At 36.0% G+C, this 20,059-nt stretch overlaps 1 protein-coding gene across 3 annotated transcripts in view; it reads left to right on the forward strand.

Moving 5' to 3' along the window:
- The window catches only part of NFU1 (NFU1 iron-sulfur cluster scaffold), a 30,102-nt gene extending 10,596 nt beyond the window's left edge, over positions 1-19,506 (forward strand). For 2 of the 3 annotated variants that reach the window (XM_081254150.1, XM_081254151.1), the window contains exons 4-8: positions 1,837-1,903; positions 5,308-5,422; positions 9,404-9,464; positions 14,221-14,395; positions 17,170-19,506. In XM_081254150.1, the coding sequence (XP_081110276.1) occupies positions 1,837-1,903; positions 5,308-5,422; positions 9,404-9,464; positions 14,221-14,395; positions 17,170-17,214 (463 nt within the window). In that variant the 3' untranslated portion in view covers positions 17,215-19,506. The remainder of the gene's footprint in view (positions 1-1,836; positions 1,904-5,307; positions 5,423-9,403; positions 9,465-14,220; positions 14,396-17,169) is intronic. The other variant, XM_081254149.1, reaches the window with a different exon arrangement.
- Positions 19,507-20,059: the final 553 nt, after the last annotated feature.

Genomic DNA, 20,059 nt, shown 5'->3' on the forward strand with positions numbered 1-20,059 from the left:
CAGCCAAAAATCTTGTGACCACTTGCAACTTTAACATGAAGTGGTTGTGTAAAGGACTTAGATGACATAGTTTCAGACAAATTCCTAAATAATTTCAAAGCAGTAATTTTGATAGCATTCTTGCAATGGGAGACAGAGAAAAGGAAACTGTAACCTTCTTTGGAGTATGATGTCAGCTTTTGTTCCTAAGGTTGGGAAAAAAGAAACTGCCTTAGAGAGTCTGCTAGGTGTGGTACATATGTCAGTGATTGGGGAAGGAAGCTGTAATTCAAAATTCCTTGAAGGGCTTTTTCAATTTATAATCTGCCCTTCCTCCTCTCACAGGATTCTAAAAAATTAGCTTTACTGAAGTATAATTTACGTGCAATAAAATTCACCAGTTTTAAGTGAGTTTTGATAAGTATATACAATTGTGTAACCACCAAGAAAATAAAAATATAAAACATTTTTATCACTGTAAAAGATCCCTCATTTCCCTTTGCTTTCAGTTTCCTCTTGCTTCACCTCCACACCCTGCTAACTTTTTTTTTATGGCAATGACTTTTAATTTTTAAATTTTTATTAAAAATGTTTTTTCCAGCTTCTCTGAGATATAATTGACATAAAGCATTGTTTAAGTTTAAGGTATACAACATGATGATTTGATATACATATACATTGTGAAATGATTACCGTAGAAAGGTTAGTTAACACATCTGTCACCCTGGCAGCTATTGATATTCTTTACGCCACTACAGTTTTGCCTTTTCTAGAGTTTCATATAAATGGAACCAGATAGTCTTTTGTGTTTGGCTTCTTTCATTTAGTATAATGATTTTGAGAGTCATCCTTGTCCTTGTGTGGATCTATAGTTCATTTCTCTTTATTGCCAAGTAATACTACATTGTATGGGTATTCCCAGTTTGTTTAGTCATTCCTCAGTAGATGGACATTTCCAGATTTTTTTGTTTTCGGTATTGTAAATAAAGCTGCTATAAAGATTCATGTGCAGGGCTTCCCTGGTGGTGCAATGGTTAGGAATCTGCCTGCCAGTGCAGGGGACATGGGTTCGGGCCCTGGTCTGGGAAGATCCCACATGCTGCGGAGCAACTAAGCTGTGTGCCACAACTACTGAGCCTGCGCTCTAGCGCTTGCGAGCCACAACTACTGAGCCCGCATGCCACAAGTGCTGAAGCCCGCGTGCCTAGAGCCGGTGCTCCACGGCAGGAGAGGCCACTGGAGTGAGAAACCCGAGCGCCGTGGTGAAGAGTGGCCCCCGCTCACTGCAACTCTAGAGGACCTGCGTGCAGCAACGAAGACCAGAAGCAGCAAAAATAAATTAATTAATTAAAAAAAAGAGATTCACGTGCAAGTCTTTTTGGAGCATACGTTTTCATTTCTCTTGGGTAAATAACTAGGAGTGGGATTGCTGGATCGTAGGGTAAGAGGATGAAACAAGATTGGCCATGATTTGCTAATTGTTGAAACTAGTGATGACTGTGTGGAGGTTCTTTTATATTTCTCTCTACTTTTATGTATATTGTAGACCAGGGGTTCCCAACCCCCGGTCCGCAGCCTGTTAGGAACCGGGCCGCACAGCAGGAGGTGAGCTGTGGGCAACCGAGGGAAGCTTCATCTGCCGTTCCTCATCACTCCCCATCACTCACATTACCACCTGAACCTTCCCCACCATCGCTCGCATTACTGCTGGAACCATCTCCTACCCCCATCCCCCTGTCCGTGGAAAAATTGACTTCCACGAAACTGGTCCCTGGTGCCAAAAAGGTTGGGGACTTCTGTTGTAGACTTTTCAATAATAAAACATTTTATTATCTCTTTTTAAAAATTTTTTCACAGGCAGTTATTTAGGATTGAAGGAGTAAAAAGTGTCTTCTTTGGACCAGATTTCATCACTGTCACAAAGGTAAGCATAGGATTATGTAAAATAAGATGTGACGTACTTTTAGTTTTTTCTGAGTCCAGTGCCCCTCTCCAGAATATCCATTCTTGATGTGTTCTACACATACTGTTATTAAAAATCTCAAATTAATTTTACTTCTCACATTTCTCAAGTTAATTAGTTAACAGAATTTTCAAGTTTAAATTAACTATAGTCCAGATCCCTCATTTTTCAAAAGAGAAAAACTTGAGCTTCAGAGAGTTAAATGCAGTGTCCAAGATTGTATAGGTAGCCTCCAGCAGGACCAAGACTCAACCTTGGCAGGACTAAAATTTAGGCTTCCAAGTATAATTTTTACTAATTGTTAATTTACATTGATAGAGTAAAAAGAGAAGCAAACAAATGATCAAATATATATATATTTGGCCTACAGAATGATTATCTGTCTCCTTTCAAAATGAGCATTTATAAAATGGCATCTGGCACATTCTGCCAGCCTACCATCCTGCAATAACACTTCAGAGCTTCTTCACAGACGAGCAGTGGATTGTGTACTTCTGCAACACTTGGATAACCTCTTAATGTCAAAAAATCAAGCTAAATATGCTACCCATCCAACATCTAAGGTCATATTTGCTAGAAAAGACTTTCATTTTTAATTCTACTAGATTAATGAGAAATGAACCATATAAATTTGAATTATACTTATTCTTTTAAATCTGTAATTGATATGTATGCACTGAACTTAATCACTTGCCCAATTTTGCATCAAAATCCAAAGTATTCAATTAGCTCCTCTTAAGCAGTTTGAAAGGATTACTCTTGAGTTCTTGCTGCACCGTGAAAGGTGACATACTGAGTTATCAACATGTTACATCTAGTCTAGTATTCTCTTGCAGCTGTTTATATGAGGAGGAGAATGAGGATTTTCTTCCATGCTGGCGATCCCAGTGGCTATGGTTGTTCACACAAATATCTGGATTATAAAATGTTCTTCCCGGTTGTTTAAAGTGTTATTTGTTCTAAATTCTCAGAAAGCCCTTTCTTGACTATATTACTGAAAGTGGTAACTCCCCCTAGGCGCTTATTACCTTATTTTCTTCATTACACTTATCTCTTAATGATATTGTTTATTTTTATTACCTTTCTTTCCTGCACTAGACTGTAAACTCCATGAAGATAAAGATAGTCCATCTTGTTAAGCTCACCTACAACAATGCTTAGCACATAGTATGCATTCAAAGAAATTTTTGTAGAAGGAAACAATTATGTAAAATTTCCTGAATTGAATTTTCAGGCTTCAAGTGGTTTCCCCCAAATGTAGGATTGTGGTGAGCAAATGCGTGCTCACCAATCTCTGGTCTTTACTTGTTTATAGACATTTGACCTATCTTTGTTATTCTTCAGTTTTCTTTCTTTTTTTATTTTATTTTATTTTATTTTTGTTTTTGGCTGTGTTGGGTCTTCGTTTCTGTGCGAGGGCTTTCTCTAGTTGCAGCGAGCAGGGGCCACTCTTCATCGCGGTGCGCGGGCCTCTCACTGTCGCGGCCTCTCTTGTTGCGGAGCACAGGCTCCAGGCACGCAGGCTCAGTAGCTGTGGCTCACGGGCCTAGTTGCTCTGCAGCATGTGGGACCTTCCCAGGCCAGGGCTTGAACCTGTGTCCCCTGCATTGGCAGGCAGATTTTCAACCATTGCGCCACCAGGGAAGCCCCCCCATTTTCTTTCTTTGATATTTTTTGAAGGAGAAAAAAGGACCAGCATTGCCAGCATGTTTGATGTGGCACTAGTGCTTTACATACATTATCTAATTTAATTCTTTTTAAACCATTTCTAAATTGAAATATAGTTAATTTACAGTGGGTTTTTTTTTTTTACTTTTTAAAAATTTAATTCTTATAACTAGTTTTTCTTGTCTTCATTTTACAAATAGGATATTATGTATTTTAAGAAGTTTTTATTTCTTTTATGTTCAGCCTATGCTATATACATTTTTTGGGGGGGATGAAAATGTAATTATAGCTTACAAAGGTGTTTTTTTTTTTCTTGATTTGATTTTGGAAAGTCATCTATTATTTCCCTTTCCCTTTGTAATTTAGTTACACTTTTTGAAATTTCTCCAGCTCCATTATTTTTTCTTAATGAAATGATATAACCAATAAATAATATTCCAAGTTAGGGTACACAATGATATTTAATAGATAGACTAGTAGTTGATGTGCTTTCTTCCAATTACCTTCCTCATCATGGACTATCCCATTTACCTGATATCTTCAGTGATTGCCTGTTTCCCTTTCTAACTTGTAATTGATAATTCACAGGCTTCTTTATGCATCTTTTTCCTAAATGTATATTTGCAGCTTATATGCTGCCTTTTTCTCATTCAGATAACTTCATAATATTTTTTTTTCTTTTAATACCAATATTTCCCTATTCAGTAGAGCCCACTACTTACTGAAGCTCTAAGGTAGCCCTCTGATCCATCTTGCAAATAATTTATTAAAATGTTACCTAGAAGTAGTACTCATTACCAATCACTAAGGCGTCTCACTAATTTTGTTTTTGTATTCGTAGTAGTGCCTGTTTTACCTTCTGTGTACTGTCTCTAAATTGGTTCTTAATCCATGACAAAAATAGACCCGTTTGTATATGAAGACTCAGTTTTTAATAGTATTTAAGCATAGACCCTAGCTAACAGCTTCCTGAGAATCTAAATAGACTGCCTCTAATAGTTTTTCTCCTAAAGATCTCTCCTTTAAAAAATTAAAACAAAACATGCTGCCTTTCTCATTTTAGATGTTAGTACTATTTGGGTACTATCTCTCTTTTTTTTTTTATGGAATCAATTAGTTGGCCAGATATAGAAGTGAAATAGTTATGGATTCTTTCTTACGGATACCAGTCTAGTTGACGGTCCACAAGTCCTCTAGTACAGTAGCCATAGATAAGACACGTTATACTTATGGTTCAACAGTTATGTCATTGGGTTTCTTCAATACTATTAAGTAATATATGTAAGTTGAATTTTTTTGAATAGTCGTGGGATATCCTGTATAGTTCATCAAGCAGTTATATCCTATTTTATTAAAAGAATGGGAAGTCTCTTTATTACCCTCTTTAAACACAGAATCCATTCAGTATTTTAACTCTCTTCACCTCATGAAAAAATACCTTTTAATCATTTTGGTATCCCCTCTACAGGGCATGTGCATACAGCACACTTATTTGATGAATGAATGAATTGGGGGATGTTCTAAGATTGTATCTTCTAAAAGTCATTATAAGCCAGCTCCTTTAGGAACAGTAACTGACATATTTTCCAGAAATGAGTGCTATAGAATATATATAGGGAAAGATTCTTAAAGCTATTGTTTTGTATTTGTCTTTGACCTTGGTTGAAAATGTAACATTTTCCTTCAAATATTTACAGGAAAATGAAGAGTTAGACTGGAATTTACTGAAACCAGATATCTATGCTACAATTATGGATTTCTTTGCATCTGGCTTACCTTTAGTTACTGAGGAAACACCTTCAGGAGAAGCAGGTAATGTGTTGGGTAATAATATTTATCTTTTTTTTTAAACTGTTCTATTTTCTTCACATTTGTCTTGATTTCAGAAGTCATGGGACTGCAGATTTTTATCATTATACTATATTTAGCTCTGGAACCAGTTCCAGAGGGGACAAAATTTCATGTGTAGTAGTTTCATCCATCATTTTATAAAACTTGTGTATAAATTGAATATATTATACAAAACTAAAATTTTAAATTACAAAAATTTTCAAGCATATAGAAAATAATATTTTAATGCTCACCAATTTGCCCTCAGATTTAACAAAGGTTAACTCTCTGCCTTAATTGCTTTAGACTCATTTCTAAATAAAATATTAAAGACATAGCCAAAGACCCAGAACTCCCATCCCTTTTCCCTTTCTAATTCCAGAAACGTATGTAAATTTAGTTTGTTTTTAAAATTTTACTACACATGTAAGTCTCTGCAGGGAATTTGTAGTATTGGTTTTTGTTCTTAAACTTTAAGTAACTTGTGTTATATGCAACTTTCCTTTTTTCACATATTTTGAAATACATCCATTTACTTGTTTTAAGTGCTGGATAGTATTCCATTATATGAATAAGTTACAGTTAATTAATTTTTTCCTTTACTTATATTCAAGTGAATTGTTTGTGCTAATTTCTGTTACAAACATTGCTGCATTGGGTGTTCTTGTACAAGTCTCTTTGTGCATTTGTGGAAACCTGCTTTAGAGTACTTTTAGAATATATTCCTAACAGCAGAATTGCTGTATCGTAAATTGTTCTAATTTACATGCAAATTAGCAGTGTATAAGAATTTTAACTTTCTTATATCTTCATCATCACTTTGTGTTTACTTTTTTTTTTTTAACCAATATGTTAGGGGTAAAATGGTGTCTTGTTTTAATTGCATTTCCTTGATTAATATTGAGCCTGAAGGTTTTCATATAAACATATGGCCAGTATTCATATGACTGGCCAATATTTTCCTTTTCAGTAAATTTCCTGTTCATAATCTTTGCTGATTTTTTAAAAAGTTGAATTATGTGTCTTTTTTGTATTGGCTTTAGCAAGTTTTAAAAAAATATTCTGAATATAAATCCTGAATATACTATATATAAATTAAGCATGTTCATAGCAAATAACTTCTCCCTAACCATGCCTTATATTTTCACTATATTTAGGTTGTCTTTTGTCATTCAGAAATTTTTTCTTGGGCTTCCCTGGTGGCGCAGTGGTTAAGAATCCACCTGCCAATGCAGGGGACACGGGTTTGATCCACGGCCTGGGAAGATCCCACATGCCATGGAGCAACTAAGCCTGTGTGCCACAAGTACTGAACCTCCACTCTAGAGCCCGCATGCAACAACTACTGAAGTTCATGTGCCTAGAGCCTGTGCTCTGCAGCAAGAGAAGCCACCACAATGAGAAGCCCATGCCCTGCAACGAAGAGTAGCCCCCACTCGCCGCAACTAGAGAAAACCCGTGCACAGCAACGAGGACCCAACACAGCCAAAAATAAAAACAAACAAAAGTCCCATGTAAGAAAAAAAGAAAGAAATTTTTTCTTACTTTAAAATATGGAACGTTTCACAAATTTGTGTATCATCTTTGCAAAGGGACCATGCTAATCTTCTCTGTATCATTTCAGTTTTAGTATTTGTGCTGCTGAAGCAAGCACAGAAGTTTTTCTTTTTAATGGAGTCGCATATTTTCATCTTATCCTTTGTGGTTTCTGTTTTGTGTACATTGTTTTAGTAAGCTATTTTATGTAAAGCACTTGGAAGAGTAACTTCACATGGATCTCAAATACTAGCTGTGATTATTATATCTGTTGTTGATGAAATTTTTCCTTTCTCCAGTATCGTACAGATACTGTTTTTTGTGTGTGTGTGTGTGTGTATGTATATGTATACGTATATCTACACACACACAAACATTTGTATAATCACCTTTAAATGAATCAATTTCACTTCTAGATAATATATATTCTAAATGAGTCTGATAAATGTACACAAGACAACATGTGGAAGCATGTTCATTGAAATTTTTTTTTTTTTTTTTGCAGTACACGGGCCTCTCACTGTTGTGGCCTCTCCTGTTGCGGAGCACAGACTCCGGATGCGCAGGCTCAGCGGCCATGGCTCACGGGCCCAGCCGCTCTGCGGCACATGGGATCTTCCCGGACCGGGGCACGCACCCGTGTCCCCTGCATCGGCAGGCGGACTCCCAACCACAGCGCCACCAGGGAAGCCCCTCATTGAAATATTTTAAAAATATGTTAGCAGTTAAAAGGAGTGAACTTAATTAGGAGATATCAATGTGGAAAGATACAAAAAATATTAAGTGATAAAGGAAAACTGAAGAGTTTATTTACATATTCTTACATATATACCATTTATGCAAATTATAAATAATAATACAAATTTTAAATTATATGTGTTCTTGATGGACATGTATATAAAACTGATATAACGTTTTGAGAGCCATTTAACATCTACCAAAACTTAATACACAAGCCTATTGACCCAGCACTAGGAATTTTTTTTTTAAAGAATTCTTCTTTTTTAAAAATAAATTTATTTATTTATTTACATTTTATTTTTGGCTGCGTTGGGTCTTTGTTGCGGTGAGCGGGGCTACTCTTCGTTGTGGTGTGTGGGCTTCTCACTGTGGTGGCTTCTCGTTGCGGAGCATGGGCTCTAGGTGTGCGGGCTTCAGTAGTTGTAGCACGCAGGCTTAGTAGTTGTGGCTTGCAGGCTGTAGAGCACAGGCTCAGTAGTTGTGACCCACGGGCTTAGTTGCTCCATGGCATGTGGGATCTTACCAGACCAGGGCTCGAACCCATGTTCCCTGCATCGGCAGGCAGGTTCTTTGCACCACCAAGGAAGTCCAGCAGAACTAGGAATTTATCTCATAGATATATATGCAAAAATACACCGATATATACTTTACGTAAGCATGTATACCGCAGGATTGTTAGAAATAGCAAACTAGAAACAACTGAAATAATATAAAAACTAGCCAAATGAAGACAAAGCCATACAAAAATTACTATGCACCTATTTTTTAAATTGAGGCATATCTTTATATGCTGATACGGAAAAACCTTTTAGGTATCTTAAATAGAAAAAAGCAAGGTATAGAACAGTGTGTATAGTGTGTATAAATATAGACTTGTAAGTGTAAACATGTACTAGAAAGATATACACTAAAGTCATGATAGTGGTTGCCTGTGGAAGTGATGGTGTGGAATGGAACTTAGATTTGCCGATGTAAGAGAATTTTAACTTTATTTTATTTTATTTCTTTTATTAAAAAATTCAAAGTTGATATAATTTAATATTAATATATTGATACTTATATTGTTGCCAGAACTCTAGTGTTTGTCACAGTGTAATTTGAATTAGCTGCATTTTAATTTTCCCAATGGTAAAGAAATTTTTCAAAACAATGTAAAACCCATAAAAATAGGCATATGTGAAGATCGGTATATGACCTTACAAAGTAAAAGAAAAACAAAAATGAAACAAAATGAAAAAACCAAGTTTTTGCTCAGATTTGTAAAACATTTTAGAATTTCCGTAAGGCTTACGTCTGTATTTAGTATGATTGTCATTTTGAAAACCACTAAATTGAGAAATTGGAAATATAACTTAACTTACAAAGCAGGTGTGCTGTTTTGTCTCAAAGTTTTCATCAAAATTCAGACAGTATCTTTTCTCTGCTACTTTTCAATTCTTGAGAAGGATTAAAGTTTACAAATATATTGGCCAAAAAATTCAAACCCTAACATAATTAGTAGATCAAATTATTTCAGTATTCACATTTATCACCAAATGTTGATCAGTGCTCCTTAATTTTTCTTCAGATAATCAAATGAATGACCTTTACATTTCCCCTAAGTTAAAATCACTCTGTTTTAATGTTTGTACTTGCGTGGATATAAAATTTCTACTGTTGATATGTTTTATTCGTAATTGTTTCTAGGATCTGAAGATGATGATGAAGTTGTGGCAATGATTAAGGAATTGTTAGATACTAGAATACGGTATGTGCTCATCTTTCTACCTGAGATCAGATATATCAATACTACAGAGCCAGTTTTCATTGTAGCAGAATACTTTTGGTTTGTCTCTGAGGTAGTAGAGTTAACAAAATAAGTATAAGTTAATGTAAACCAAAATAGGTAACCATGACAATTGAACTTAAAGCCTGTACATTCTCTATATTCACTCACAATTTATAACACTCTGTCTAAACATAATAATTTATCTTTCATGATCACCATTTGGGTTTGATACTGTTATAATACCAAATTTCTTAGAAAGAAAAAAGTGGCTTAACGGTGTTTGGGAGAATTGTGAGGAGAGGAGCACCTCTTTTCAGGCTGCTGCCCCAAAAGAATAAATTTAAATGAGTAGAGAACCATAGGGTTCCACTTTTGCTCGTAGCAGACCAGTGGTCCTGCTGACAATTCCCAAAAAAGCTAGATAAAATACAAAAAAAAATTTTTTTTTTTTGTTGGACAGTATTAGATAGCTGCCAAAGCAAATAAGGTCCTGTAGAGAGGGGAAGCACATTGAAACTTCCCTTGGGGCATTTGCTGATTCTTGATGTGAGGTTAGAATATGAGAAGCTGGGCAAAGGGCAGTCGCTAAGAATCAGAGAAACTATGTTGCTTTCAGGAAATTTGTAGAGATGGGAAGACAAAAATTAAAATTCTGGGTTACCAATGAAGCTTTGACTTTAAAGGGCAAGATCCCAGAGAAAAGAAAAAATAAGCCTTAATACTCAGAAGTTCTCTCCACATGGCACTTAACTTGTTCTTAGCTATGGAGGGGAAGAGACTAAGAAGTCAAACAAAAAGCAGTTGAAAAGCTGAGCAGAGTTTTGGCAGTTTTATGGTGCTGGGGGTGGTGACAAAAATTGGTGTTTAGGATCTGTCAAGGAGTGTGGGGCCTCAAGGAACACCCAGGCTCTCAGTTGGGCTCTCTAGAGGACTATATCCTTGAAAGTGGACAAACCAGAGGTAGACCAAGCCTTACAAAACTGTAGTCCAGTATTGAGTGAACTTAATTCCACAATGGGTTGAGCTACTGCCAAAAGATAGGGTGAATCCTTTCTGATGTAATATAATCCTGGGTCACTTCAGTTTTTCATATACATTGTTCATCATTCATTGTCCAAAAATTACTAGGCATGGAATTTGGAAACTGGACCAGGAGAAAATAAAACAAATCCATAGATAGATAACCTAGATGTGAGAGTTATCAGACATGATCTTTAAAATAACTGTGAATAAAATGTTTGACAAAATAGAAAGTGAGATGAAGAATTTCATCAGAAAACTGGAATCTATAAACAAAGAAAAAGTAATTCTGGAACTAAAATATATAATAGCTAAACTTAAGAACTCATTAGGTTAGTTGAACATCACTTTGGATACTGTTGGAGAGAAGATTAGTGTACTGGAATATAAGTCAATAGAAAATATCCAGCTGAAGCACAGAAAAGAGAATGGAAAATACAGCAAAAAAGTATGAGAGCCGTAGAATATATGGCAAAAAAGGTCTCACAATGTCCTGTAGGGTTTTTAATATATCTAGAATTAAAATGCATGACAAATGGGACTTCCCTGGTGGTCCAGTGGGTAGGACTCCAAGCTCCCAATGCAGGGGGCCTGAGGTTCGATCCCTGGTCAGGGAACTAGATCCCACACGCATGCCGCAACTAAGGAGTCCACATGCCACAACAAAGATCCTGCGTGCCGCAACTAAGACCTGGCGCAGCCGAAATAAATTTTTTAAAAGAAGGGTTAACCTACTAAAAAAAAAATGCATGACAAAGATATAAAAGGTGGTGATAAGTATAAGAGTAAGTGTTCTTTGGGACTTCTCTGGTGGTCCAGTGGTTAAGACTTCGCCTTCCAATGCAGGGGGTGTGGGTTCGATCCCTGGTCAGTAAGCTAAGATCCCACGTGCCTCGGGGCCAAAAAACCAAAACATAAAACAGAAGCAATAATGTAACAAATTCAATAAAGACTTTAAAAATGGTCCACATCAAAAAATCTTTTAAAAAAATAATTAAAAAAAAAGAGTAAGTATTCTTTATTCTTGGCATTATCTGGGAATTGATAAAAATACTAATTTATATTACAGTCTAAGAAATCAAATAGGCATCTTGTGTAATAAACACTAAATCAACAGTAAAAGACTGTGTATAACCAAGCCAATAGAGGGGGAAAATGGAATAATAAAAAACAATACAGGGACTTCCCTGGTGGCACAGTGGTTAAGACTCCACACTTCCAAAGCAGGAGGCCTGGGTTTGATCCCTAGTCAGGGAACTAGATCCCACATGCGTGCCACAACTAAGAGTTCTCATGCTGCAACTAAAAGTTCACATGCCACAACTAAGGAGCCAGCAAGCTGCAAATAAGGAGCTGGTGAGCCACATCTAAGGAGCCCGCCTGCCACAACTAAGGAGCCAGCAAGCCACAACTAAGGAGCTCATGAGCTGCAACTAAGGAGCCTGCCTGCCACAACTAAGACTGAGTGCAACCAAATAAATAAATAAATAAATATAAAAAAACAATACTTGTTTAATCCAAAGTAATGCAAAATGATAAATAATAAGATGGTACTATAAACCCAAACATATTAGTAGTTTAATGTATGTAGGTTGATTAACAAAATAAGATTGTCAGATTGGCTATTAAAAAAACCCTATATGCTGCTTGTAAGAGGTATACACCTTAAATATAAGGACACAGAAAGGTTGAAAGTAAAAAAAATGGAGAAATATACAGCATGCAAAAAATGAATAAGAGAAAGCTGATGTAGTTATACAGATATCAGACAAAATATACTTTATAGCTAAAGACATTACTAGCAATAAAGAGAAATCTTTCATAATAGTAAAAGGGTAATTTCTATGAGGAATATATACCAATTTTAAACTCGTATGCATCTAATAACAGCTTCAAAATAAATGCAGACTATTTGAGAGAACTAAAAAGAGAATTAGATAATCCACAATTATAATGGGAGACCAACACATCTCTCTCAATAACAAATAGAGCAAACATATAAAATCACTCTCATAAGATATGAGAGTTATACACATGATTAACAAAGTTGACTAAATTGACACACATAGGACATTGCACCCAACAAGAACAAATAACTTATTTTCTTCAAGTGTACATGGAAGATTTACTAAAATAGGCTGTATTCTGAATCTTAACGCTGAACAAATTTTAAGGATTGAAATCATTGAGAATATTGTTTTCTACAGTGAGATTAAGCTAGATGTCAATTTCCAAAAAGGTATCTACAGAATCTCTATGTATTTGAAAACTAAACAGTGGTCTTCAAAAAGACCCATGGTCAACAAAGAAATCACAAAGGAAATTCAAAATAGAATATCTGCATGACCTTTGGGTAGGCAAATTTTTTTTTGACAAGACAAACTAAGGGAAAGACATATAAATTGGACTATAATAAAATTGTGACTTCTTCATCAAAAGGCATCATTTACAGTGAAGAAGCAAACCACAGATTAGAAGATATTTATATATATGGCAGACTATATTTAAAATCTCTTACAAGTTGTTAAGAAAAAGACAAATAGAGACTGGAGCAGTCTCTTCACAAAAACACTGGAGTAGTAATTCACAAAAGACAATAACCAAATGACCACTAAACATGAAAAAGTGCTCATCCTCATTAGTCATTATGAATATTCAAAACTACATTGAAATATCACTGCAGATCCACTGGAATGGTTAAAAGTATTAAGATTGACAGCACCAATTGGTGGTAAGGATGTGTCGAGCAACAGGAATTCTTAGGTACTGCTGGTGGGAATATAAGTTTTATAACTTTGGGAAACTATTTGGCAGTATCTACTAAATCTGAACATATGCATATTCTTGATGAGCAGTTCTACTCTCAGGTACATTCCCAGCTGTAATATATATGTATACCAAAGGACATTTGCAAGAATCTCCACAGCTGCACTGTTTGTAAAAGCAAAAAACTGCTGTTAACCCAAGTGTCCATCAACAGTAGAATGGATAAATTCTGGCATATTCACTTAATGGAATACTGTTCAGCAGTGAGATTGAATGAACTATTACTATATGCCACAATGTAGATGAATCTCACAAAGAGCAAAAGAAGCCAGATTAAGAAAGAGTTAATACTTCGTGTTTTCTAAATGGAATTTATATTTATAAATTATAAGTTAAAAAATAGGCAGAATTAATCAGTGGTGATAGCAGGGAGGATAATGGTTACCATTGGTTGGGAGGAGTGATTAGAAGGAAGAACAGGGGGACTTCTGGGGTTGTAGTGTTCTGTTTCTTGGTCTAGAACAAATGTATGTTCACTTTGTGAAAATTCACTGAACTGATCATACATGATTTATGCATTTTTCTGTATTTATATTTCAATGAAAAGTTTAACTAGAAAAAAAAAGCCAGCACATGTCAGTCTCACTCTGTTCACTTAAAAGAAGTGAATGAGTATATCTTAGGTAATCAGTATAATTTTTAGGAAATTTGAAATCCTAAGATTAAAATGTAATAAGCAGATAACGCATTTGTATGAATGAATTTTGGCATTTTATCTGAAAGTTAAAAAAAATTACACGAGACTAGCTACAGTCACTGTTCTTGATTATAAAAGTAGCTCTAACTTTGTGCATTTATTAATATAAAATCTAAGCTCTGAGTTTTATTAAATTTTTTTGACAAAAACTTCTGTTATTTTAAATATATCACAAATATTCTATGGCTACAGGCCAACTGTGCAGGAAGATGGAGGAGATGTCATCTATAAAGGCTTTGAAGATGGCATTGTACAGCTGAAACTCCAAGGTTCTTGTACCAGCTGCCCCAGTTCAATCATTACTCTGAAAAATGGAATTCAGAACATGCTGCAGTTTTATATTCCAGAAGTAGAAGGTGTAGAACAGGTATGCCAATATTGTATGACAGTTTAGATTTAATATTAAAATGAATTTTTTGGAAAGAAAAGAAATTCATGACCTGACATTTTCTTCCAGGGCTATATCGTTGTGTTACCATTGTTATCAGACTTGCAGGCTCCTTATTCAAGAATTAACTTTAGTATTATGAATTACGTACTATGTGCCCAGCATTTTTACAAGTATTACCTCATTTATCTTCTAACAACACAGTGTATTAATATTAAGTAAGTCATTTCCATTTTGTACATGGGAAACTGAGACTCAGAGGGCATACTGCTGCTCTAGAAAAGGTATGAAAAGGGGATTCAAAACATGATGAAATTTTATAGATGAGGTTTAGAAGTCTTTAGTGGAAGAGCTCCACTACTTCGTATTTAAACACTTCTTGTTCTTAAATGTGCAGGCAGGAAGCTCATCAAGAAATCATACTTTGTTGTACAGTAAAACAGACTACTGAGTAGATAATAGAGCTTTATCTATAGCCTGATGTCAACATTTTTTCTGCCCCAAGATATCTAAGGAGTATAGTACAGTACTTTCTCAGCAGTGATAGTGACGTTCACTGCAGTAATTCTCAAACAAGAGGCATGGCCTTATGGAGAGAGATTATCAAGTAAGGAAAGAGCGTATGGAAATGAGAAATTTGAAAAAACTCTTCAGGTAATTCTGTGCCTTTAAGGAGAGGGCATCATCTCCTCTCAGCTCCTGTGAGACTCACTCATATTTAAACCTGTCCTTTTGGTACAATACATGCCGTCTCCTCTCTGAAGTTCTTATCAGTCCTTCACTTGGAATTAAGCTGTACTTCTGTGCAAAGCTTCTGTGTTTGTTTTAGTTTTCTGTTCAGAGGTAATTTCCTTGAGAGGTTTGTAATCGTATCTAGGTCTTTGTGTTCTTCAACACTTAAGCCTTGTGTGTTGTAAATGTTGTTTACATCGTTTGTATTAAATATTTAGAAACATTCCAAATTTAGGAATATTTTTGCCTAAAATAGAAGTTGATTGACAAAATTTTTTGGATTGGGTGCTGCTGAGATTGGATATAAAAATATAAATTCCTTGGAAGTAAATATCCATTTTTTACTCAGCCCAGAAGAAACTATGAGGGAATTGTTTTTCCATTGATTGTTTCAGACCAGAGCCAGATTCATCTGGATTTCTTTAAAATTAATTTTTGTTCCATTATCCTCTATATGCCATTTTCTAAAATAAATTTATTTATTTTACTTACTTATTTTTGGCTGCGTTGGGTCTTTGTTGCTGCGCACAGGCTTTCTCTAGTTGCGGTGAGCGGGGCTACTCTTTGTTGTGGTGCGTGGGCTTTTCATTGCGGTGGCTTCTCTTGTTGCAGAGTATGGGCTCTGGAGCGCAGGCTCAATAGTTGTGGCGCGTGGGCTTAGTTGCTTCATGGCATGTGGGATCTTCCCGGACCAGGGCTCGAACCCATGTCCCCTGCATTGGCAGGTGGATTTTTAACCACTGCACCACCAGGGAAGCCCCTCTACATGCCTTTTTAAAAAATTACAGTAGTTAACACTTTGGTTGATTGACAAAGGAAGGTTTTTATTCACTTGTCCAGAGTGGGGTGATGAATTGGCAGTTGGATTATAAACCTGAATTGGCATATAATTATAGTAGATATGGTGAAGAGAAAAAATAGTCTTACGTTTGTATAACTCTTTTCCTTTCCAAAGGAGTTGGTTTTTAGTATCTGAGTAGTATATTAACTCATGAAAAGATACTAATCTGTTCTTTTTTTTCTTTTTTTTTTTTTTTCAAGGAGGTCCCTAGGTTATGTTTTCTTAAAAATCCATGAATCTCTCCCTCATTGCATTTCACCTAAACCTTCACTGTTTTTTTTTTTTTTTTTTTACTTGTTGACAGTTTGCTTTATTTATTTATTTATTTTTGGCTGTGTTGGGTCTTCGTTTCTGTGCGAGGGCTTTCTCCAGTTGTGGAGAGCGGGGGCCACTCTTCATCGCGGTGCACGGGCCTCTCACTATTGCGGCCTCTCTCGTTGCGGAGCACAGGCTCCAGACGCGCAGGCTCAGTAATTTTGGCTCACGGGCCGAGTTGCTCCGCGGCATGTGGGATCCTCCCAGACCGGGGCACGAACCCGTGTCCCCTGCATCGGCAGGCAGACTCTCAACCACTGCGCCACCAGGGAAGCCCCCTTTTTTTTCTTCAAGTATTCATTAGTATCTTTCTTAACTTACTTGAAATGAAAATCTTCACATTCTTCTAAGGTTTAAAATGAACTTTTATGTCAGTAAGACCAAAATAATTAGTTGCTAGTATGATATTTTGTTTCTTTACCTTATTTAGTGATTCATTTTTCTAATATATATTTTTACAGTAACAATTTGGTATAGCTCCCTAGAATATATTTAAGGAAATAAGATGCTTTTGGAAAAAAAAGCAAAAACGTCAGTTATATATATTAGTCATACAGCTAGGAAATACCAGTTATCATTATAGTCTTCTCTGTCCAGCTGAGACTCTGCTATTGGAAGCCTCCTTTGGGACAAGGAAAAGATGTTTTAATTAATTTGCTAATATTCAGTTTGCTTTTATGTTGTTAGAATATCAGGTTATGATGCAAACCTTGTGCTTTGGGGGCTGTTGGTAGATTTATTCTTATTGGATTGATACGCATTGTTATAGATTAGTGTATTTCAGGTAAGCAAGTAATATTAAAATCAGGAAAATAGCAATTTCTAATCCTTAATTCTTAAATTCTCTTTGTTTTTTTTGTTTTAGGTTATGGATGATGAATCAGATGAAAAAGAAGCAAACTCACCTTAAATTAATTTGAGTTTTCTTTGGGCCCAGCAGTTGGGCTTGTTGATATATATACTAAGCCTTTATTATTAATCTGCTAAGGAACTTGAGGATTAATAAAATATACCATTTCTTCAGAGAATGATATATAAGTATTGCATGTTTGCTTTACCTCATATGAGTTATTTATAACATCCTGGATCATCTTCTGTACACGTGGATTTTATCCAGGGATATTTTTATTTTTGTTCTTCATTTCTCATGGTTCCTTCTTTGCATAATGTGTGAAGCAGTTTAAAATACATCCCCCCCCAATCTAATTTATTTACTTTTTAAATACAGAAGAAAATAGGGAGAATCTTTTTAAGATATTCTAAAATGGCTTAGCTTTTTATGAGATGTTTGAAACTATGTTTACTGAATTTTTACCTTGTTAAAAAAAAAACACTAAACAATTTTTAGTTTTAAAATGGTATCTGTCTAGTAGCCCCCAATGTAGTATCACATAACTTCCCACTGAAATACCAAAAAAAAAAAAAAAAAAGAAAAATCATAATGCTGAAAACTGATGAAGAACCAAGTTCTAGAATGTAGACAAAATTTCCATTGATTACAAGACAGAGAAGGCTGAATTGAGAAAAACTGCCTTAGTATGCTCAGGCTTTACCTTATGACACAAAATCTGTCTGAAAAAAAAGATGTGAAACTGCTTGGTCCTTCTACTGGCTTCTCCTGACTCAGAGATCTATAATCTGTACCATGCCAAAAATTCGGACAGTTATCTTTCTACCATATGTGTACTGCTTTTTCAGGTAGCCCAAGTAGCAAATTATCCTTCTCTCTTGTTTTTCTATAGGAATTCAGAGTCAACAGTTCACAGACAATATCAGGAAAGGAAAGATAGGTACATTGCATCTTTGGAATTCTGTTCCCCAAAAATACTGAGATTAAAATAGGGATGGAAACAGAAAGAACTCCGGCAGTTGTGAATGCTGGGAAGAGAAGTTTTAATTTTTCTTCTTTTGGTTCACAGAACCAGGCATTGCGGTTGGAGAATTTGTTTCCTGAGCCATTGTAGATGAATTCAGGTTAGACTATGGGAATTACTGTGTAAGGTAGGCACATTAACTTGCTGAAGCTACAGGAAATTGAGATTGTGGAGGAGATGCAGTTAATGACAAGTCTTGGGTCTGGCCACGAAATAAGTGGCTGAGGTGAGTGGGGGATTTAGTTACTGGAAGAGGAAATCACGGAACAGAGAGGCCAAGTTATTGGAAAGATTTTCTACAAAAGGGAGCGGCCATGAAGAACAAGGAGGAAAGGTGGAGAAGAACATTCTAGGCATACAGAACGGTGTAATCAGAATCTGGAAGCTGTGGAATGTATTTGGGAACTGCAAGAAGCTGAGTAGGACTTGAGTGTAAGGTGGAAGGGCTTAGCTGGAACTGGTGTAGTGGTAGGCATTGGGTAGTGAGGAGAATGCTGCAGAAACTCTTGGTTGCCTACTCAACTTACACCCCTGCTTCTTACTGAGAGAGGCCCTCTCAATTATCATTTGCTTGCAGTGTGCCCACGCAAGGTAGGTCTCACTCAGTCCCAGGGGATAAATTATAACTAGTTTAACTCAGACATTTTAAATCCTTTTTTCTTTTCCAGTCATTAGTCTAGGTATGGACATATGACCCAAGTCTGCCTGTGAGCTGTAAGAGAAAGTCTGTTGATGAGCTCTGGAAAGGTTTTCTTCCTTGATTGAGAGAGAAGAAAGTTTATGTAAAGAAGGCTCTTTTCCTATCCATTCCTTTCCTTCCTGCTTGGTATACTGTAATATGAAGACTTGATGTCCAAGGCTCTGACAGTCAGCTTGTGATCATGAAAACCAGTTCGCTAAGAATGGTGAAGAGGAAAGAAAACAAAAAAGGGGGCCTGGATTTTTGAGGACACTATTAACCTTTGAGCCAGCCTGGGAACCACCAGTGTTCAGAGTATCATGTGAGATAAAAGTTTTTCTTGTTACATCAGGTATTCTGTCATTTGAAGCTGATTGCTTTCTAACAAAGAGGCTGGTAAATCATGGAGAACTTGGTAAATAATTTTACTGCTTTTTTATTTGTGGCAGACGGTGCCAAATGTCAATCTTAAAATGATAACAAATTCACATTTTAAAATTAATTGAGCCACTTTTTCAATCAAAGATTAATTTAGGTGTAGTTTAATCACGTAATAGTTTTACATTTTGAATGTTTAAGTTATATTTAATTTCCTCCCACATAGCCCCAAAGAAAGTAATCATTCACTGTTAGTTGTGTTTCACTAAAGCAAAAATAAAAATTAACCCCCAAAATGTGCAAAATGTTTTTACATGAAATATTCTTGAAAACACTTGTTGGAACTTCCCTGGTGGGCCAGTAGTTAAGACTCCACGCTCCCAATGCACGGGGCCCGGGTTCGACCCCTGGTCAGCGAAATAAGATTCCACGTAACACAACTAAGCCTGCGTGCCACAACTAGAGAAGCCCACGCGCCGCAACAAAGACCCAGCGCAGGCAAAATAAATAAACTAAACCCCCCCCCCCAAAACTGGTTGTCTTAACAGAAATTAAAAAAACAAACAAGAAAACACTATGGGACATTTCAATATGTATTTGAAACTGAGATTATTGGCCAAAGCATCTGGAGGGTTTTTTACTAAACAAAATGAGGGTGAAGCCTGTCAAGGAGTGGGTAGTTTCCCCCTCTACCCCTTTTGAGTTCTTGTGACTGGATTAACAATAAAATTGACACAAGATAATACAGGAGAAAAACACATTTTAATTCTTGCACACAGAGGTCTCATAGTAACGGTACCTAAGAAGTGGCCAAAGCAGTTAGC

The sequence above is a fragment of the Mesoplodon bidens genome (assembly GCF_964165515.1).
Source record: "Mesoplodon bidens genome assembly, chromosome: 14".
Lineage (NCBI taxonomy): Eukaryota > Metazoa > Chordata > Mammalia > Artiodactyla > Ziphiidae > Mesoplodon > Mesoplodon bidens.